Source organism: Astyanax mexicanus, chromosome 1 (genome assembly GCF_023375975.1).
Source record: "Astyanax mexicanus isolate ESR-SI-001 chromosome 1, AstMex3_surface, whole genome shotgun sequence".
Classification (NCBI taxonomy): domain Eukaryota; kingdom Metazoa; phylum Chordata; class Actinopteri; order Characiformes; family Acestrorhamphidae; genus Astyanax; species Astyanax mexicanus.
In genome coordinates, this window is record NC_064408.1 from 96454093 (window position 1) to 96476863 (window position 22771).

The 22771-nt window shown below is 35.2% G+C and overlaps 1 protein-coding gene across 1 annotated transcript; it reads right to left on the reverse strand.

Annotated features, from left to right (window-relative positions):
* Nucleotides 1-141: 141 nt before the first annotated feature.
* flt3 (fms related receptor tyrosine kinase 3) lies at nucleotides 142-21661 on the reverse strand. The gene is made up of 24 exons (XM_022682607.2): nucleotides 21566-21661; nucleotides 21174-21262; nucleotides 20163-20308; nucleotides 19358-19485; nucleotides 19103-19226; nucleotides 18401-18546; nucleotides 16173-16300; nucleotides 15931-16069; nucleotides 15431-15608; nucleotides 14760-14857; nucleotides 13122-13227; nucleotides 10126-10310; nucleotides 9919-10016; nucleotides 9658-9790; nucleotides 8850-8954; nucleotides 8002-8112; nucleotides 7687-7843; nucleotides 7448-7548; nucleotides 5135-5241; nucleotides 3514-3636; nucleotides 3220-3331; nucleotides 2462-2561; nucleotides 1581-1686; nucleotides 142-1465 (listed from the first exon to the last, which is right to left on the reverse strand). The coding sequence occupies exons 1-24, from the start codon at nucleotides 21594-21596 to the stop codon at nucleotides 1265-1267; spliced, it is 2952 nt and encodes a 983-aa protein (XP_022538328.2). The 5' UTR covers nucleotides 21597-21661; the 3' UTR covers nucleotides 142-1264.
* Nucleotides 21662-22771: the final 1110 nt, after the last annotated feature.

The window sequence follows — 22771 nt, forward strand, 5'->3', positions numbered from 1 at the left end:
ATACAGAAATGTTTGCAGTTGCATAGGAAAAAAATCGCATTTAGGGGGTGGTAATATGAGAATTTGTCATATCAGAGTACATTTACAGCTTTAAATTAGTACATTTGAAAACCAGGGAAAATAAGAGGAACACATCACAAGTTTTCAAATTTGCAAGCTACTACCAGTTTATTTAAATAAAATACAAAAAATGTGAACTTATGCTGATATACAACATCTTAATGTATCTTTCAATGTCTATACATAAATGTTTATTCAGTGCAGAATTATGGATTAGTAATTCAGAATTTAACTGTAGAGGGTTACAGAATGGAATACAGAAAATGGATAAGCTGCATTGTTTAATGCATGAATAAACTTCAGATAAAAACATTTACCTAAACATTCTGTAATATTAATGACTATGCATTAAAGCTAAACATTTGTCTAAAGCTGGTCATTCCTTTTAGGATCCTTATCAGTCTGATCTCATCATTTCAATTCAAATAAAAGAGTTTCCTTTTTTTTTGAAAATCCATACAAGGTTCTTAAAAATATCAATCTGTGAGGATACTTTAGAATGAACAAAATATGTGATGGGAAACAATACCTAGAGTTTATCAATTTGAAGTCAGTGCACAGTTCAGGTTATTGAAAAAAAATGAAGAAACATTAATATATATTAAAAACTTTTTAAAATAATAGTAAACAGTTTGAGAAATTAAAGCTAGATATTTGAAGATTACACTGTGAGACAAGTTAGACAAGTTCATTTCATAAACATTTTTGAAAGATGCTACACAGTCAATACATATACCAATAATCTGTGAAAATGAATGAAAGTGAGTTTTAAACTTTTTAAGTATTGAATAAATACAAAGATGACACTGCTGTAAAGGTTTGCATTAGATTTAAGGAAAACAACATATTACAGTAAAGAAAAAACCTTTCTCAGATCCTCCTTTGATCCAGCCCCATGTTCAGTAAAACCCTGCATAGTGCTGCCCTCTGCTGTGTGTTCTTAGCCTTAGCTCATTAGCCTTATAATGACCAATGATATTCACTTAAAGTCCCTGTCAGGAATTCTCATAACAGTGTCAGACAAAGTGGGAGAGAATTGGATGTTTTGCAGCTTTAACAATGTTTGCATACTACATTTATATTTAAGAAAAATAGTACATTTCTTTTTTGCAGTATACATGCCTCTTAAAATGAACAAAGAATAATGTGTATACTGAAATTCTGCAGTGTTATGGCTTCTCTGAGTCTAGCTTAAACATGAAATTTAAAAGTAAGTCCCTGTTTCGTTTGTTTCAGCTTCGTCTCTGACTGTGTCCTCTTCAGTTGTTTCAGGCTTGCTGGATGAGTCCACTGGTGACGGGTGACAGGCATCTTGTTCTTGAACCATTTCAACAAGCTCCAAAGTCACTGATGTGTTCTTGTAAATAGAATCACTGTTCTGCTGCCCTCCAGTGTTGTAGTAGAGCTGGAAAACCAAAATGTGTTTTTTTATCTCTTATAAATCTCTCATAAATCTCTTGAATAAGCAGAGAATGTCGTCTTTTCATGCAAAAAGGATTTTTTCGATTTGAAGGACTTACCTGTTCTTCAACATCAGTCAGCTGGCATTCCATGAAAGAAACCAGCTTGGAGAAAGAGGGGCGGTCTTTAGGCTCCAGGGCCCAACATCGGCACATCACCTTATACCTTAAAAACACAATGAGACAAAAATGAAAACACCCCCCACAGTAAGTCATTTCTAAAATGGACCTTGTCTTGTATTAGTTAGAACATTAGCTTATTTAGTTTTTATACTAAAGCTAATGTAGCTAACAAATATTAAAAGCTAATAGTTTGCAATCTAGCTAGCTACATAGTTAAATTCTCACATACATGTGTTACATCTTTGAAGGATCTTTGATCTTTGCTGTGCTTTTTTTGTTCAGAGCAGGAGATGCTAGAATGATAATGCTAAATTTGAACTGTTTTTATTTGCCTTAATATCAAAAAGCTACTCAAAATTACTAAATATGGAAGGGTTAGAAAAAACACCCCACGACTGACCCACATGGCAACAACTTAGTCTCAGTTTCAGTAGTAAAGAGAAGAGTTAAAAGTCTTAGAGGTGAAATGCACAAGTAATCCAGTAATCAAATAATTGCTAAAATGAGAAAATAAAATAGCAGCTTGTCTGGGTCATACAGCACTGCTGCTGGACAACAAAAAACAAGGGTGTTCTTAAACCTTTGGTCAGCAGTGTTATAGTCTAGGGACTATGCTGCTACTAATTTTTAGCCATGCGGTACACTAGACTTTTGTCCAAATATGTGACAATTTATGCACAGTTTGCACAATCCTCATTGATGAGAAATTCCATTATTTGTTCCATACATTCGTCTTATAGTGCTACTGACAAAGTAATCATGCAAACTTTGGAGATCAAGATATTCAGTGAACACAGTAAATAGTGAGTGACACTTACACAGATTCAGAGGTGTAGTAGGGCTGCTCCATCTTAAAGCCTCTTTCAATCATAGTATAGAAGGTGTTATCCACTTTTACACCAGGATATGGAGTCACACCTGATTGAATGAGAAGTAGAGTTTGAGAAATCAGTTTGGTATGAACTATAATTTTTGATAGTCCGGCATACTGTAACATGGTTATACCAAGAACACAGTTATCAGAATATTAAGCTCACTCACCTTGTGGAGAGTCTTTAGCCTGCTAAATGTGAGTGAGTGAGAAAAATCCACAAGGTGTTTCATATCTAAAAAAGTGCTCAGACTGACTAAGCACAGTGTCCTAGGGTTTTGATTCACTATTACATTCACTAGAGCTCCACTTTTTTCCATTTTATTTTTGTCCAGATCATCCATGTCTATGTTTTTCTCTCGCTTCCTTTAAGAATTCTTTAGGCCAATTTACTTGTGGTTTTGTACTGAACTCAACAGTGCCATGATCTCTGTGATTTATCAGGTATTTGAGGTATCGGATAAACATGTAAAATGATTACAGACATCAATCTAAAAAAACAAATCCAGTTAAAACAGGGTTTAAGACTATATCTCCAGTGGTCTGTTCAAAGACAGCGGTCTCTGTCTTTGAAAGTTTGTCCCATTGTCCCATTGAACTGTATGATCTACATGTTATTTCCGTTTTAAAAGCTCTTGCTATTTTGACTGTTAATGTGTCTTCACACATGGGTTTGTGTGCGTGTGTGCTTGTTTATTTATGTACCCAGAGAGAATATCTCCCACAACAGGATGCCGTAGGCCCACACATCGCTCTGCATGGTGTAAATGCCCTTGAAAATACTCTCAGGAGCCATCCATTTCACTGGTAAACGTGCCTGCAACAAACAAAAAATACACAGTACACTACAGAAAACATAATACAGCACAGATAAAGCACCAGTAAATACATCATCCCACAACAGCTTTGACACATGAAGCAATAGTCTGCCACTACTGATATGATTTTGAAATTCTAAAGCATTAATTTACTGGTAGTCATACTATTATGTGTACTTACATTTCCTCTCACCACATAATTAGAATCATTTTCAATGTCTCGCGCAAGACCAAAGTCTCCGATCTTCACCAGCCTGCCTCGTGTCACTAACACATTTCTGGCTGCCAGGTCTCGATGGATGCACTGAAAATGAAAAATTGTGTCAGAATAAAAATCTGGAGGGTAGTAAAGCATTGTGCCAGTTAGACCCCTATACTGTCAACTGAAATGATTTAATGCATTTCGGGAACATTGGAAAAATTACTTAATGTTAATAACAAAAATGTAAGTTGGACAAATGTAGATTATGTTTCTCAGTAATGTAAGTATATAGTATTTTACACTGTAAAACAAATCTAAATCTAAAAATTATCTCTACATGGAATGTACAGTTCTAAAATGTTTCTTCAAGAGTTATTTAGTAAATGTTTAGTAATGATTCTGTATAAAAAAATGCTTAAATAGTTGTTAAAATGTTTCTGTGTAAGTCCTGGTTCCAGGTTACAAAATCAGAAGACTTTAAATGAAGCAGCAAGGCAAAATAAAACTTCAGATGGAGAGATAAAATATTCCAAATTACGGATGCCCCCGATCCGACCATGTGATTGGAAATCAAGGCTGATCACATAATCTCCAAAACATTGGAGTACTCAAAATCAAATCCCTATTCCAAATCTAACACTTTAAAAGCAAGCAGAAGTTAAAAAAATCAGCATCTTAACATGCTCAGTAATTACGTATCAAAGTAGATCTATGAAAATTCAAAGATCAAATATCTTCATATGTGGTCTTTTGAAATTATATATATCTTCAGAGGTTTCTCAAGTGGTCCAGCATTGGTCTAAGTACTGGTCATAATATTGGATGTTCATTAGTTTGATTTCGGGTAACATCTGTTAGACCTTTATCTGTTGATTTAACAGAACTAACAGTTCCAAGCACTTTAATGGATTCAGTGATATTTGTAGGAGCTCAAAAAGAATCAAAGCTACTGTGTGGGGATAAGACATACATTACAGCATACAAAATATATAAAGAGGCTTACGAAAGATGTGAAACCCCAATAAGAGCCTGTCACACAGAGAATATAGAGTGCACACATTGGAAGAGGAAGTACTAAACAAAGAGCCGTATTTCTGGGAACCACACTGACACTTTTTATCAGAGCTACCCGGTATGTGCTGTGGTGTGAATTTGTGAAGTTCATACCGTCTATTACCGTCTATCTTGATGTTTCTTTTAAACTTGTGACCCTAGCAGGCCTCTTCTCTGGCTATTTTAATCATCATTTGTGTTGAGCTGAACTTTTACTCCTTTTCTTTTTAAAATGATTTTACTTTACTTTACTACCCCACAGTAAAAGTTACCCAGCTTAGATCATTATACCACAGAGTGAGCGTGTGCTGTTTTAGGATATATTTAAAACAGCATCAGGATTACCAGATTTATGATCAGTTCTGAAAGCTCTTCTTGATGAATTAGATGGTTCTTTTAACTTTAAATTCAGAGTTTGTCTTTTTATCCACTTACTCACTCACTGCTGACAGCCAAATGTGCAAATATCTGCTTTTTATAGAGTGCCAGACTAAATCTGTGTGGAGCAAAAAATATGGGTGTGAGAAAATGCTGGTCCACAACTTACACTCTTGGAAGAAAGAAATTCCATGCCTTTAGCGACTTGATAGGAAAAACTCAGAAGGTCGTCGTAGGTGAGAGTCTGCAGTTCTTCGTCTTCACTTTCAAATAGTTCTATAAAATGCAAAAAAGGTATAAAGAGTCTCAGCATCTTCAGTTCTTTAGATGTTTAGACAAGATCCTCCAAAACAGACTAAAAGATCCCCAAATTAACCCAGATCAGAGCCAAACATTTCCAAACAGATGAAACCCCGCTGACTTTCCAATGTACAGTCTTTTATAACACTAACATTCAGTCAAACAAAATTTTACATTAAACTAAATTATTATTATTAACTAAACGTACTATTGAGAATTTTTGGAATAAAAACAGCAGTAAGTATAGAGCTAGTTCTCTCAAACATTTATAATTTTTAATGATTATGCTCTTAGTTTATTCATCCTCAGTAACAAAGTAACCCTGCAGAAATTCCAGTGATGGTTCAGGCAGAAATCACAATACTACCCATGGTAAAAGATTACTGCTAAAAGTCAGAAATTAAAGCTTTTATCTGTCCACTAGCAATGATCAAACTGCTATGCTTTATTCATTATACATTTACCATAAACTACTGGTGTTAACTACTGTTAACAAAGGCAGCTCAGGTCTTATAGTACAACACATCCGGACACTTTCTGGATGTGTGAGATTGCGCAGTCAGATTGGGTTTTCTCGTGTATTATTTTGTCATTCATGTTGTGGAAGTGTGTGTCAGTAATCTAAGTGTGTGCAACAGAAACCTCAGTGGGGCCAGTTTACAGTTTATCTCAAACACAAATGTTATGCTTATGAATTTAAACAGACATTTAGATATCATAATTACTATGTATTAAAGGTGAGTGACATGGCCCTATCCTCGTATCACAATCATTTTTAGAATATACTACTTTTAAAAAATAATAATAATAATAAAGTTTTATTCAGTGTAAATAAGAAACAAAAAATCGAAAAATGTTTGTCTATTCTGTAAACAGTAACTTAACAAGATCCTGATTTTGTATTAAATAATAAAATACAAAAACAAAACAAAAATAATATAATGTAACAACAAATATCTACCACAAAACTAAAGTGCAGCATGTTTAATTCATGCATATAAACTGTAAACAATAAATAAAAAAATTGCAACATAAATACAAAATATTCTGATTTTAAGAATAATGCAAAACAATATGGATTTTTAAAAATTGTCAAAAATTAGTCGAAAATAGGGTGTATGATAGAATATGGCACACCACTACTATTTATGTCAAGTTTTTAGAAATGAAATATTTTACCTTCAACTGAATATCAACAAGCCTGTTAGGCCTGTTTGCTACTGTTTGCTACTGCTAATGACCAGCTCAGCCTATGTAGCCAGCTACTTGTAAAAACTTAATTATACTAAGAACAAAGAATAAACTACATTAGGGATATGTTGTCCTGGAAATATGAATAAAAATTCATCACTGTTTTCAGTAAAAATAAAGTTTTGGCTTGTAACACTAGTATCATTTTAGGCAGCTTACCATACATTTACACTAATATCCTATTCTCTTATGCTTTACAGTATACAGTATATTAAAGCTGTTCTATGTATAGTCATTATGTATCAAATGGTACACTACAGCATCTGAACTCATAGTTATTAGTTACCTATATTTTACTTGATCCTCACCAGTCAGTGTACTTAAACATGTGTTCTTATGCGTGTATAAAGCCACAAATAACAAATAACTATGTAATTAGAATTTTGGTCACTAGAAAATGTTTAGGTTAAAGAAACAACTCACATTACATAATAGCTACCTAAAGCTAGCCATGTAGCTCCAGAGTCATTATTAGTATTAGTCACTAGATTATTAGTTATTATTAGTCACTAGACTGTTGCATAATTATTTATTATTAGTATTAGTCACCAGATTATTAGTTATTATTAGTCACTAGACTGTTGTATAATTATTAATTATTAGTATTAGTCACTAGATTATTAGTTATTATTAGTCACTAGACTGTTGCATAATTAAAAGTAACAGTAACAGCCAAGTAAAAGCATGATGCTGTTACACACTTTTACTAAAACGTGAATGCTAATTGCATTATTTGTTAGCTACATTAGCCTCTAGCTCCAGATCAAGACAAATTAATTAGATTTTTGGGTGAGCTACCTTTTTAAATGCTAACAGAAATATAATTTATTAATGCAAAATGCCACTGTTAACACAGTATTAATTTAACAGTGTCAGTGTTAAACACTTGCAGATTCATTGTGTATGTTTGCTATGTTATATAGTGTTTTACCATCATTAACGTCCGTGTCAGTGGTGGAAAGCAGTGCGTCTCGTTCCTTCATCACTGGAGACATGTGCATGTACGAAATGTCATCAGACTGAACAATCTGACTGTGTAGACAAAGCAAGGGAGGATCATGATCTTTAGCATTGCTTACAACAGCTTCCACCCACATTTATCAGAAATCAGTCACATTTCCTCAAATGAACATCCCTTAACGGAAAGGCTATCGCGCCTCTGACTTGTACCTGGAGTTTCTCTTCCTCTGGAAGTTCTGGTAGAGGCCACTGAACCTGTCCTTGTTGAAGGCATCGGCTAAGCACTTGTAAAAATGCTCTCTGTTGTTCTTTAGGTAGTTCAGGAGGTCTCCATGACAGCAGTACTGAAATATCAAGTATGTGGGGCCTGCAAATCAAATAATCCTGTTATAATTGTTGACTTTTCATTATACTTGGGACAATTTAACGTTGGGTCTTGTAATATAGCTCATACAATTGTAATGATATTTCAAATTAAGTTCTATTTTGGTTCACATGTTAAAAGAAGTGGTTTTTATAGCGTACCTGTGCTGGTGCAAGCTCCCAGCAGGTTCACGATGTTGGTGTGGTGCCCAACATGAGTCAGCATCTTCAGTTCAGACATCAGGGCTTCCTTCTCCTCAGCCTGGTGTTTGTCTACATAAAAACAACAACGAGTTTTACTCAGACCCATGTTTTACCCTTTTTTAAACAAAAGAATCAGAGAAACTGATTTGACAATGTAAATCAGAATATCAAAGAAACTTTAAAGTATGTGATTAAATTAAATGGACCAGCAAGTTTTCACTTTTTTTTAGGAATAAAAGAAAACAATGTAGCATGCAAACCTTAACATTTTACTCCTCAAAACATTTAATACCAGTTTACACACAGAAAAATAAGCTGCAAAATATATTGACTCTTTTTGTCACTGTCACAAAAATTCCACAGCCGTTTAGCTGAAGTTACAACAGCATTTTAGCTCAGACTGACTTTTGAATGAGGCACAATAGTGAGATTGATGTCATATGATGCCATAAAAAGGAAACAAAAAGGCAAGGAAAATGAAGAATATGGCCCCTGGTGCTCCCATGGTGACTCCCTTTCCTTTATCAATAGTAGACACTAATACTAATATATATAATATAATACTAGTATACTAATGTGATATGTAAAGATAAGATTTCAGAATAATGATTAATGAAACATCACTATGCTACAGTGGAATTTCTCCAATTTATAATGTTTTTTTAAGATGAAAGCTCCCCGATAGTTTGGTTTCTATCCTATTACAGTTTATTCCTATTAAATTATAAAGATATACTTATAAGATAAGACTTTAATGTGTTAAGAATGTGTGAAATTGTCCATCAGTATCCATAGGTAAGACTCACCTTTTAGCATTTTCACTGCAACCTGCACAGACACTCCTGGCTTGCTGATTCCATATGCAGTAGCTTGCACCACCATCCCAAAAGCCCCAGATCCCAGCTCTTTACCTAAAAACAACAAATGATCTGTCCTTAATGTAGCTTATTAACACGTATCAGAGAGTCAAGACATGTTCAGTGCCGAAAAATTGCTTCAGTTTTGCACTGGAGTGGCAGTGGTAGCTTTTGCCAGTAAGATGTTTTTTTTTAAGTAAGTAACATTATAATGACTTAAAGGGCCGTAAACTATGTATGTATTAGGGGTGTGCCATATCGTACTCAATAATATCGGCAACATTTTTAAATTTGTGAACAATATTATACCCTGAAATATCGTGCCATATCACATACCTCTTAATAATCACATCAGGGTAATGCTTTTTTCAGTTTTTAACAAAAAGACAAATTGCACTGTTCTCATTTCCCGTTATATATCTACTAGAAACAGATTATATCTGTCCAGTATATTTCATTTAACATCAGCCCTGGATATATGGAGATATTTGAAGTGCACTATTAGTTTCATGATATTCTGGATCATTGACTTCTGTTACAAATCTGAATTCTTAGTTGTTAATATCTCAGTTAGGAGTGTGCCATATAATATTGTATGCAATAATAAAATTTAATTTTCATTTTGTTGCAGTAGTATTGTATGTAGTTTATTCTTGAACTTGAAGTTTTGTCATATCACCAAGAGACATATAATACAATTAACAAGTCATATTGCAATTTTTCATCACTGTGTATCACTAATGTTGAGGTTCTTCACCTAGCTCCAGGTTTTCCCGGGGAAACTCCCATCTCTGGTCATATTTGAAATCCCTGAAGTCAATATAGGTGTAATCATTGTCCGATGGTCCCAGCATTTGAATCATCTGCATTTGGGTTGTATAGCCAGGCTTCTGTAAAGATTATATAAGCACAAGAGTGGTTTGAAAAGTTAGACTTTAAGGGTATTGCAAGTACTCATTTAGAAGGTCTGTGAGAAAGAGAAAGAGAAAGAGAAAAAGACTGAGAAAGACAACTTTACTTTCTTGCGGAGGCAATAGACCAGGTTCAGGCAGACCAGCAAGAGGAACAACACAAGCATGCTGAACATCACTATTAGTCTTGTGGAGTATATGGTTGCTGCAACAGATCATTGTAACAGAATGAATATGTCTTATCATAGTAAATGAAGATGTTTATCCTATGAAATAGGTATACGTAGATGGGGCTGTGACTTTCCATTACTTACCTTTAAATAGATGTGCTTCACTGCAGTGCTGACCATCCAATGTAGTGAGGCAGCATCTGACAAAATGGCCATTTAGTTCATTGGAAGGTTTAGAGATGACAATGTGCTTCTGGCAGAACCGGCCTGAATCTGGATACAGTCTGTGTTCCTCAAGTCTCTCAATCCACAATGCAGAGCTGTTACAGCTTTAAGGTAAAAAAAAGATATTTTAGTCATACATACAACTCAGGGCCAATTTCTTTCAATGTTTCCTTTAGCTTTCAAAGACACACTTTATACCCTCTATTAGATACTCTCTATCAGACATAGTTTTATACTTATAATAAATCCTTTCACATCATACAAAAAACAAGTCACTTTCAAGTCAAATTAAACTATCAACGCAACTAGGGTTGTCACGATACCAAAATTTTGACTTCGATACCGATACCAACTGTAGTATCACGATTCTCGATACCAAAACGATACTTGGAAGAAAAAAAAAACAATAAAAATATCTGAACATAAAATGTTTATTTTTGACTGAACTGGATTGAACACTGAACAATCGGTGCAAACGCTTTGATTCTAAAATGAAACATTTGAACAAAAAACTAGTTTCGTTATTATAACCTTAACTATAACATAATTATCTAAACACTTCCTAAAAACTAAAACTAAAACCAGAGGTAATGGTAGCCTGACTATGTGAACCTGACGGGCGGGCAGAAGTTAAGTTCTGAATAAGGAAAATAAAGAGACAGAAGAACATTACAATGTTATGTTCATTTTAACACTCACTGCTCCGTTTTATTAATCAACCGTTTACCGATTTTAATAAGCCCATGTTCAGTGTAAGGATCAAGCAGGCTATGTGCCTGACCACAGATTTGCGATGGAAACGCGAAAACGTGAACATCCTGGCTGTTTTCGGGCTGTTTGAATGAGCGAAATATGATCAGAATTATGTTAAATAACACTGTAACATAGAAGCATAGAACTATTATTTAATTAAAATGATTTTTAAGAACAGCTAAACACAGTTCTGCAAGTCAAACGCGGAGGCGTTCACGTACGAGAGAGAGAGACAGAGAGAGACACAGAGAGAGAGAGAGACACAGAGAGAGAGACACAGAGAGAGAGAGACAGCAAGAGTGAGAGAGAGAGATTTGCGTGTTCTGATGTGAGCTACTCACAGGTAAAGGTTCTCTTTTATCTCCTCGTGCTCATATTCTAGTCCCACACATAAGTCTGCAGCTCTCAGTGTTTTCTGTCGTATTTTGCGGCTAGCGCGAGCGCTTACAACTAACACCGCGGACCGCGAGGTGCCGCCACGCTTGTGCCGAATCCGCTACTGAATCCGACTCCCGCTTCGCGGACAGAATCGGCACAACACCCCCCGCTGCACAACTGCGGGAGTGAAAACAGCGCTTATAAATAAAGTAGTTTAGTTTCACTTTCAGTTTTCGTTATCTTATTTAAAAATAAAAATATAAATAAAAAACAGATGCCTACATCTCAGACTATTTTCTGGAGCCCGAACCCGACCCGGCCCGAGGAATGTGGTGGGAAATCTCGGCCCGAACGTGCCTCGGGTCAGTTCGGGTTCGGGCAGAGAATCTAAGCTCTACTCCTCTGCACTGGATAGACTTATAACACCGTTTACAAACTGGGTTTGTGGTGTTGGTCGGATTCCCTTCTTCATCAGCGATGTAAGCAAAATTTGCACACACTTCACTCCTCGCGCCCGTTTTGTCCACAAGTCGCGGACGAGAGACTCGCTGCTGCTCTGCTGGCTTGCGCGTGCGTGTGTCGCTCTCAACCGAGTCAAATGAATCGATTCACACGAGAATAATTATCAACTAAATTAATCATGGTGTTTACAATATACCATTCCAAATAAGCTAGATAAACCACTTAAATCATTTAAATTCATACATTAAATTCTACATTTGCAGCAGCTATGGGTTGTAATATAATTCCATTGTTTGCTCCCAGAGATGATTTATTTTATCTTGTTTTTATTTTATTTTATCTTGTTTTCTCCTCTAAATGTCATTGGATCGTTGGATTTACAAAACCTAATTAGTCTACATTCAAATTTTTCTCATGCATTTAAATATCATCATTTAACTGGTAGCCACAACAACACAGCCCAAATGTGAGGTGGAGAGTTGCATTAGCAACATTAAAACATATTGACAATAGTCTTATATTTGTGTAACGTGATTTTAAAATATTACTTTAAAATCCTCAGTCTTTTTTCGTCATGCAGAAAATGGACTATTAGTTAGAGTTCCTAATATGGGCATAACATCAACTATAGAGTGATGCACAGCCTCAGAGGTCTATTAAATGAAGAAACTAGCACAGACCTATAGTATATCATGATAAGCTATGAATCATGTTTTATGATTTTATCTTAGCTTTCACAGTAAAAGATGTGAAACAATGTGCTACATAAGTGCATCAAATTCGTGTCTAAGGTTGAGACGCCATTTATGGTAATACATGTAGTGGAACAATACTTATACAGCATCCTAACACAATATAATATAATATTGGAAATCTAATGGTAATGCATGGAAACATTGGTAGTAGGATTCTAATTTTTCATGTGCCTACAATGAAAAACTTAATCATTATGGAAAATACTGAAACACATTATCATCACATAATGGATTGAAAGATATGCCATCATAAATATAATTTCATATAAAAGCTTCACATTAAAAAAATCATATTAATGACAGAAATGGCATAATAACTGATCTTCTTCCACTTTAAAATACTCAACCAACAATTTCACTGTAATTTCAGTTACTTCCACTTTCCCAATGGTTTTTCTGGTAACAGTGTGCAATCAGACAAAAACCCGTGAAGACTCCAGTCACACCACCGTGCTCACCAGAAATTACCACACATTTATTGTTTACAATATGTAGTCCTGCCTGGTCTGGTAAAGAAACCAAACTGTTTTGAAGCATGAAATGTTCTTTTCAAAACTTGCAACTCACTCAGCATCTTCTGGGCACAGGTTCCAGGATAAGGAATCAGGTTGAAAGCTGTTGATTCTACAGGTAACCTGGTCTTGGTGTTGATGTATGGTGACCTTAGGAGTATCTGCACAATCATAAAGAGATTTTTTATATTGTAAACATGTAGATAACAACAATACACAAAAAAATAAAGTGATAGGGTAAATGAAGAATAAAAATAATAGTGTGGTGGAGCCAAGTTAAGGGCTTAATATTTCAAGCATGCTTGGCATTTACCTTTTCCTAATTGATGGGGTTATAAAGGGGTTTATGTTTTTTGTGGGGGGTATGTGTGTATCTGTGTGTTTAATTTAGGTTTGGATGTTCTGCTGGTAGGTCAGAATTCACCCTCTTGATTTCAGGGTGGAGGGTGCATAAGAGCTCTGCTTGTGAAGCTACCATTTTTGAGAGCTTGAAGTGAGGGCACGGGGAGCTAAATTACAGTACACCTTCCTCTCTTAGGATTCACAGTTGAGGTACCCCTGACCAAGGTACCTGTGTTTGTTGCTCACTCAATGCACTTAGCGATAACATGAGTTTTAACTCCTTTGTAGCCTGTATTATCCTCAAACATTGATGAACCTCAGGTGCAAAACATCCATGTTGCAGTTTTTTTTATTGGCACTCTTGGAACACTTCAGAGCTAATCAGGAACAGCTCACAAAAATTTGCCAATTTAGAGAAGACATGACCTAAGATACTATAAAAGCTGATGTCTGTAAGTTTTGGGATTTGGGGGATTTAGGGCCCTCTCTGTTAAGAATGGGTAATTGCACCCAACATGCGGAAGAGTCATTTTAAACTGGGCGGGTGTGATGCGGTCTCCTTTCCGAGCGCATGAATCTGATTCCAGGTTATGATTAGTCAGAGAGAGAGAGCGGTCACGGAGCTCTCTCCACCGTTCAAACACCAATCCAATATTAATCCTGGTTTTAGCTCAGACTCTATTGTGTTCCGTTTTGGCTTTAGAGCATGCTTCACCCCTTCGTTTCTTTGTTTTTACTATGGTTGAATAAGCACTTCTATAGTCTCCATTGCTCCACCAGCTGCTCGCGATTAGTAAAACTGAGCCTGATCCTCTTTTAGAGATTGTACATGAGACATAAGTACGGTTTTTAAAATGAGTATATTAGACTTAGAAGGGATGGTCGTTCCAGCAAACTGACACCATTAAAAACATTATTTTATTCCTTCTTCACTCAGGAATGCTTCCACTTTTAGTTTAGAAATAAAATAACACAGACTTCCACTTTAACATTTATGGGAGCAGTGCTGGCCCAGATAAGTGGACTGAGAGGCTGATGGATCAAACCCCTGTGAAAATGTGCCCCTTTATCACTTAAAATCCAAAGCTGAGGGGCCTGGCACCTGACTACCAACAAATTCCTTCCTGGGTGCTGAGTTGGCTTCCCACCTCCACAGGTGTGTTTTGGCTTAACGATGTAAGGTGCTGCACGTTCGCTGTAGTTTTTGAGTAAGCTTAACTTGTACTGTTTACCTAACTGAGATGTAGTTTCTACAGTACAACAAAAAGTAAAATGTAATTTTTATGAAATAATTTTCATAAAGATAAATCTCCTAGTGAGCCATCATATTACACAATCTACAAGAACTCACCTGTCACACAGAAGGACATATTCCTTGTGACTAACTTCAGTCCAGATCTCAGCTGTATCTGAAACTGTCCTTGCTCTGGGTTACACAGTTTATATGTACTAAAAGAAAAAGAATAAAACCCATCAGATACAGTACAATACTCCCACCGACATAAGCTCTATCCGGACGGGATTAGTTTCTCAGGGGGACGTCTGTTAAAAATATTTCACACTTCTACTCAGTGATAAAACTCTTGCATCTGGACTGCAATTGAAAAAACAGGAGGACCAGTGAGTTTTTTGGCTTTCTCCCTCACATGCATTCAGTAGGTCCTCCATTTCCCATCGTTGTTGTGTTTACATGGATCTCTGTGGAAATGCGCACCCAAAGTGTAATCACGGTGCGCAGCAGTAGACAAATAGCTATTTTATTAAACATGAGATGATGAAACTCAGACATGTGGATCCGGACGGAACTAAAATTACCGGAGGACCACGGAGTTCAGCAAAAAAACAGTAGATAATTCAGTCTGTAATTTTCTCAGAGGACGTCTGAGAAAAACACAGATATGGTCGTTCCGGAATTAAATCACAGAGGATCCCCATAAAAGAGAAAATTACCCCAGGACCCCCTGAGAGACTAATCCTGTCTGGATAGTGTTACAGACTACAAAGACTGCAAACACCACATACCTGTTACCCCAGAGATGCTGAGTTTCATCGCATTGCACTTTGGTCCCATTTGGTGTGATCCAGTGACACTGTGCTTTCGGGTGAGAGCGCACCTGAACCTGGACGCAGAATTTGTCTTTTTCTGTCTCTTTAATGATGATGTTCTCCTTCAGCTCCAGAATATCAATTAAGTCCTTATCTATGAAGAGACAAATCCACCATCAAACTCAGTGACTCCCTCACATAAAGTAAGTAAGAAAGTTAGAACATTTTATAAAATAAAATAGAACCAATAATCTGTGATTAGTTTATTTTTTTTGGCGCTTTATTTAACTAACAAAGAAAAAACAAAATATGTCTTTATATATTTATTTATCTGATTAGTTCATTCATATTACATTGTAATTTTATTTTTTAAACAAACTTTAGTTTTACAATTTCATAATTTGAGGCACTTAAACAAGGCATGTTTACCACTGTCCCACTCTTGATATAAAACATTTTTTAATAATTCCACTTACCAAGGACCCACACCTGCGTAGACTTTGTTTTGCCATCTTCACTTTTGCAAACATACTTTCCACTGTCTTGCACTTTAACGGATTCAATTGAGAAATACTCAATCTTTGAATCAAAATAGTCTGACCTCACTCCTCTGAGCTAAAGTTGGGGCAGTAAAAAATAGAGGGAAATCATATAGCCATATTAAAAACACATACAACAATGTTTTAAAAAATCCTATAGTGTCCACTCTTTATAGTACCTCTGTGTTGTTGAAGTACCACTTCAAACGATGCTTCAGTGGCTCTATTGTGCAGCGGAGAACGAGTGACTGACCAGGATGCAACAGAACCTGTGAAGCTTCAGTGATTTGCTTTGAATTTCCAAGATCTGAAACATTAACAGAAAATCTCAGAAAATGAATAACAATCATAATTTGAAAAATCTGTTAACTAATTATTGTACATTATGGCAACAGTCCTTACATGTTTAAATTCTTAAAACCAAAGTTCAGCACATCAAGGTCCACACATCAAGTCTTTGCAAACTCTCCTATCAGTTTCATAATAGCTATCAAACAGTTAGTACTAGTTATGGAAAAAGATAATTAGATGACATTTAGTGCACAAGCATATCCCACAGGTCAGTTCAGTGTTCTTTAGCTTTCATGGGACATGTCAAATGCATGGAGAGCGATAATAATAATAGGACATGGCGCCCACTGCCAAACACCGGTTAAGCTGTTTATGCATGGTCAATAGTCTCAAAGTGTTTATGTTGTGGTTAAATGATTAATATGGAATTGTTAAGTGATTTCTATAATGCTGGGAGTTACTATGTAGTTATTATGGTGTTGCTTGGTATTTGATCAGTGGTTGTCATGGTGAAGGTAGGTAGTTGTTAAGTTGTGACAATGTTGTTTCTCGTCGGTTGCATTGGTATCCTAAGTGGTTACTATAAATTTGCTTGGTGGTTGCTAGTAGTTGCTAGATTATTGCTAGACAGTTGCCATGGTATCCCAAGTGGTTGCTGTGGTGTTGTTAAGTGGTTGTTAGATGGGTGCTGTTGTGTAAAAGTTGATTGCTGTGGGGTTGCTAGGGAGTTTCATGGTATCCTAGGTGGTTGGCATGGTATCACCAAGTGGTTGCTAGAAGTTGTGGTATAATGCTAAAAGGTGTTGCTTAGGCATTGCTGTGGTATATAAACCATAAAATGGTGAAAGCTATAGGGCCTCAGGTGATTGCTATGGTGAAAGGATGTCGGTGTGGTACATCACAAGGTTTTTGGGGGTTCTGCAGAGGGAAATACCCACTTGGTAATGTGGTCCAGGTTTGTAAGACCACCAGAGGGCACTCCCGAGTGAGTCCATAAAGTATGGGTTCATACGGAGCTACTCATTTTAAATGTTCACTGGCTTATGCTGGACAGGGTTGCCAGGTCCAACAAAAATATCCAGCCCAAAGTCAGTTTAAAACTCGCCCTTCAGAAGCTTAAATTAGCCCAAAATATATGCTAAACTCGCCCTTCAGAAGCTTAAACTAGCCCAAAATACATGTTTGAAGCAGCTTAGTGTTGTTTATAAAGTATTTATTATCAGTATTGCTATCTATCTCAAAGGCATTGATAATATTGTAACATTAGTATTTTGTTAGTTCTTTTATATCAGTTTTATATCCCAGTCAAGAATGTATTGTTCTTGCCCCTCCTGAACTCTCTTCTCTCCTCTTTGATTTTTTTTTTAATCGCCTGGTGATTTCTGGTTACATTGTGATTCATATTCTTTCTTTCTCTCTCTCTCTCTCTCTCTCTCTCTCTCTCTCTCTCTCTCTCTCTCTCTCTATCTCTCTCTCTCTCTCTCACTTTCTCATGCCAAGTTCATGTACATTTTTTAAAATAGATCACAAAAATCCGCCCGCAACCACTAAATTTTACCCGCGACTGAATTTTAAAACAAGCCCGATTTAGAGGGAAAACCGCGAACCTGGCAACTCGGATGCTTTTGGAGTTACACCAGTCTGTCAGCTCTTTACTGCACCACTAAACCAATTTACTGCAGAAAAAAAATCAAATATACAGGTTTCAATTTTTTTTTTTTTTAGCAAAACACTTTATTCTTCTTTCATAAAAAAGGAATATCCTAGATAAGTATTTAAACACTATTTTAATGTTGAGTTTTTAGCTGTTTAGCCCCTGTGGGCTCCCTCTAGCGATAACGGTGGTTCTCCATAAATCATCTCTGGTGTTAATAGTGTATTTGTACCATTTTTACAAAAACACAAACAGTATGTCTGATCAAAAAGCCGGATACTCCATCACCAATCTGCAGTTGACGTGTGTTGATGTCTCAAACAGAATTTTTTTTTTTCAGACAGAAAAATATTTAAGATAGATAAAGAAATAATAAAGAAAAACATCATGAATCTGAAAACAAAAGAGCAATGTGCAAATATAATAATAAGAATAATGTTCTGAAAAGGGATATTATTTTACCGTAATGGTAAATCTGGCTGCATTCCTCTCCCTTTAAATTTGTGGCACAGCACTTTGTGTTTGAACTCTGATACTTAAAGCCCTCCAGCAGACACTCCACCACATCTTCTCCCCCATTTCTCTCTTCTGTGCAACTTTTTTCTTTACTGTACAGATACAAACAGTGCAGTCAATCAGCCACAGTCTTAATTTACAAAACCCTATAATTTATGTTGAAAAGTGTCATACTGTTTAAGTCACCAACTGGAGTAAGTTACTCGACCAAAAGCACATTTTGATATGCTATATATGTGTGTGTATATATATATATATATATATATATATATATATATATATATATATTATTATTATTATTATTTTTTTTTTTTGAGGCAGTGTCACCAAAAGATCAAGTAAGGTTACTATCCAAGCATGTATGCAGATGAAATAACTTTTGTATTATATTATTTTAACAAACTTTTATTATATTACTACCAAACTATTATTATTATTATTACTATCATTATTGTTATTATGGTGGTTGTGTTATAATTAAGTATTATCTTTAATTACACTTCTAGTATTTAATTCGACCATGACACAAAACCAAACAACTATAAACTTTAACTAAAAACACAATAAAATAGCTAGTTATAGCCTTATCCACAGATCCATGCTATAACTTTATATTTCATCAAATTGGAGGCTGTGTTTAAAACTTACTTGATATATTTGTCTCCTGAATACCATTTAATTGTTGGTTTTGGATTTCCCTTTGAAACACATTTAAAGTCAACTGTGTGAAATTGTTTCTCAATAATTTGTATCCGTGGAATCGTTGGACCCTCTAAAAATGAAGAAAATGTAACATTAGATATTTAAGATTTTAACACATGATCAAATTAACTTTTACTTTACTGGTCTGATCTGAGATGTGATTTTAAGTTTTATGTGTAAAGAAGGTCTTGTTTAACTCACTGTTTGGTGAGATTATGTGGACTGAGATGTTCACAGAGTGGTTGGAACTACCACTGCTACACACAGCAGGGTACACTCCACCCCTGTCTCTTGTAAAGAGCTGGAATGGAAGCATACTCACAGTTTCCCTGTGGAACAAACCACACCATGACCATGAAACAAGAAATTAAAAAACAGGTGGTTCACAAATACTGTATAGACTAATGTGAGTTTTGGTTACAGTGGCCACACTACTTCACACTACTTTTTCTGTTAGACTTAAATGTCCTAAGTAAGTTGGGAACAAAAAGGAGGGAGGGGAGAGTTTACAACAGTTAACAGTTATACAGTTAACATTGCTAAATGATGGTCTCAAGGTGATGGGTTTTATGGGTTTGCATGGTTAATAAATCTGCCACTTAATAGGTTTGTGGCTACACACACTTTAGCATAATAACAAAGATACTCAAATATTTAAAATGACTCTGCATCAAAACCAGCTTGTGCAGTTCTGAAACAGAAACATCAGGTTGGGAGGAATTAATACCGCACTATCGACCCATCCACTTATAGCAGCCTGTGAGACAGATTAATCTGTTATTATACACAGGTTCAGTCACATTAACTGACACTGAACTACATCAGCAATGAACAAACAGTGCTGAAGAAAGATATTTAACCTCTAGCTTAGTATGATGGGCTAACCTGCCATTAGCAATAGGAACCCCTTAGCCAGTTTAGCAAATGTGATAATGTGAAAATACCCTTATCCAAAATAGATAAATTGCAGTGGTATTATTAACTAGACAAAGACAAACAAACACACCTTTGTGCCCAGAAGCATGGAGTAGAATTTCCAGAACTGTTTCCCAAAGGTGTAAAGTGAATTTCAGCGACCTGTCCTACCAGGACCTCCAGCCTTACTGTCTGAAACCCTTTTAGGGCCTCTTCAGACAAGCTGCATGTAACAGTCTGCAACAAGACAGCATAATCAGAAACCATTGCTCTGCATATTAAAGTCACAGTTCTAGAGTTGGAAATCAATGTTTTTCATAATATAAAACCAATTTGGTTAAAGATAAATATAAAATATGTGTAGTATAAAAGACCTGTTTAATTTTACAAGTTTCAAATAATTCATAGGACAGAAAATGGAACAATTAGAGAACTGTAGAATGACTGCTGTACATCACCATTATTGAAATTGTAAACAAAAAAACCCCTGAAATTCCTCTAAACACAGAATTACAGTATATGGTTTGTCATACCATTTAATATTCTTTTTCTCCAAAGCATATTTAAAATATTAAATTAAGTATATATTTTAATATTAAGACATATTAATAATATTAAAGGTATCATCCTCAGGTTATCATTGTATAAAAATGTAAGCTAACTGATTCCAAACTTTTATTTAATAGTTTTGTAATAATGTTTATCAAGCGAATGCAGTGTTATTTTTCATTTAAGAAATAATACAAAGTAATTACACAAGGCGCAATCGTCTATAAATGTCACAGAGAAGTGAAGAAGGTATTGTAATGTTTAAGGCAGCTGTGGTGGGTTCCACACTTCTGCATTTGTTGCTACTGTGTAAGTTCTGCTTTTATTCTTCGTCAACTAAATGACCTCATTTACAAAAAATAAATTTTGACATTTCAAAGTACAAAGAAATTGAACAAGCTCAGTGAAGCCCCAGACTAATTTCCAAAACTAATTCTTATAAACTTTCTTACAGTAATACACTTAGTTTTACTGTAACTCTCACACCCACACAACCAGAAAAGCACAGAACTTGATGAAAATAATTTCATTAATAAAAGAAATTAAAATTTACAGTTTCATTGGAGACACAGGGCAGGCGATGCTCTTGTATGTCTCCATCCTGCAGCCGGTCACTGCAGACAAGTACACACCACTGCAGTACTTCAGTGCAAAAAAAAAAAAAAAGTGAAAGCTTTACAAAAAGAACTGAAATAATTCTTGAGTACTAAAAGAAGCCAATATGAGTAATAGAAATTTATCACATCACCACCAACAATAAAAACCTGCTACAATTAGAACAATGCTGTAATACTCATAATAATAACAATAATAACAGAAAGAAAATTAACATCACGGTAAAATTAAAATGCACTATGAAGATGGTACAGTTACTCAACAGCACACATAATTTTAACAAATTAGGATCTGATTAGCAAACCTGTTTTTTGCATTAGGGTTACTTACCCAACAACAACGTGTTTTGTCTTAACTGCATCGTTTGAGTTCATAACAGCACACCAGAGGAGCACCAGCCACAAAATGGGATGTGGAGAGTAGAGAGACGCATAGACTTTCAAGCCTCACGCCCCCAACCTCTCATGCACTTTGTGGTTTCCTTCAGAAGGTGACAAAGTTTCTGAACTATGATGACTTTAAGACGAGAGACATTTATTTATGCACACATAATAAGTGTTCAACATTGTAAACATTTAACGTTGATCAAATTAAGACCGTCAGAGTCTAACCAGTTAAGAAAATTTGGGTAGTATGGCTTGACCTTTTCCTTTCTTGTTTAACATTTTTATTTTCAATCTTTAAAGTGTATTGTTAAAGGTTTATTTAATAAATGTTACTAACGTGAAAAATATTTTAATTGCTGACTAAGTATCTAATAATTTATTTGGTTTTATATTAATATTACTAAGAGATGAGACATTATGTGTAAAAACAGATTTCTGAATTTTTCGTGCCCTTTAACACTTTTCTTAAACATTTCAATTTGATTCATTTTAAATCTAAATCCCTCACAATTTGTCTATAGCATTTGCACTGTTCACTCCATACAGACACTCACTCTTCCATTCTGTTACTTTAAGATATTGTTGCTTGTTTTCTGGTGTATGTTGTCTTTTATGTGCAATATCCTTCTTGTATGTGGATTTATGCAATATCCCTATTTCTCCTGTTGCCCACGATATGTACTTTGTGTTGTCTGCAAGACGATGCTGTTTTTAATGTATACCTATAATGCATATGACATGAAATCTTACTTGAACTTGAACTTCTTTTTTAAAGGTACAAGATTAGTTAATTTAAACATATATAAAAACTGTCCTGTTGTAAATATCACATGTTGATGTTTACTTTATGTTATTTCACAATGTATTGTTCTTATTGTACTGTTTTAAATAATTTGAGATCAATGGGTCTAAAATGATACGATGGTGGATACCAGAAGTACAACTACAAATAATTATAATAATAGATATTTTGATTCATAATATAATTAGTTTTATTGTGTTTTACCTTTACTATGCTTAAAGGTCCAGCATCTATGTGAACTCCAAATGCTAATGCTTCGAGATTAAAAAAGCAAAATTTGAATACAATTTTATTAGACTTTATATTACATTTAAGACATGCTCTTTATGTGTTAATAGATTAGTTCTT

Excerpts from the sequence above, each read along its gene's own strand:
- flt3 (XM_022682607.2), bottom strand. The coding sequence starts at position 21,596 with ATGCAGTTAAGACAAAACACGTTGTTGTTGG. Across the intron at positions 19,486-20,162 it reads CCATGCTTCTGGGCACAAAG|GGAAACTGTGAGTATGCTTC; the intron begins GTGTGTTTGTTT and ends TTTGTTCCACAG. Across the intron at positions 1,687-2,461 it reads TACTACACCTCTGAATCTGT|GTATAAGGTGATGTGCCGAT; the intron begins GTAAGTGTCACT and ends TGTGTTTTTAAG.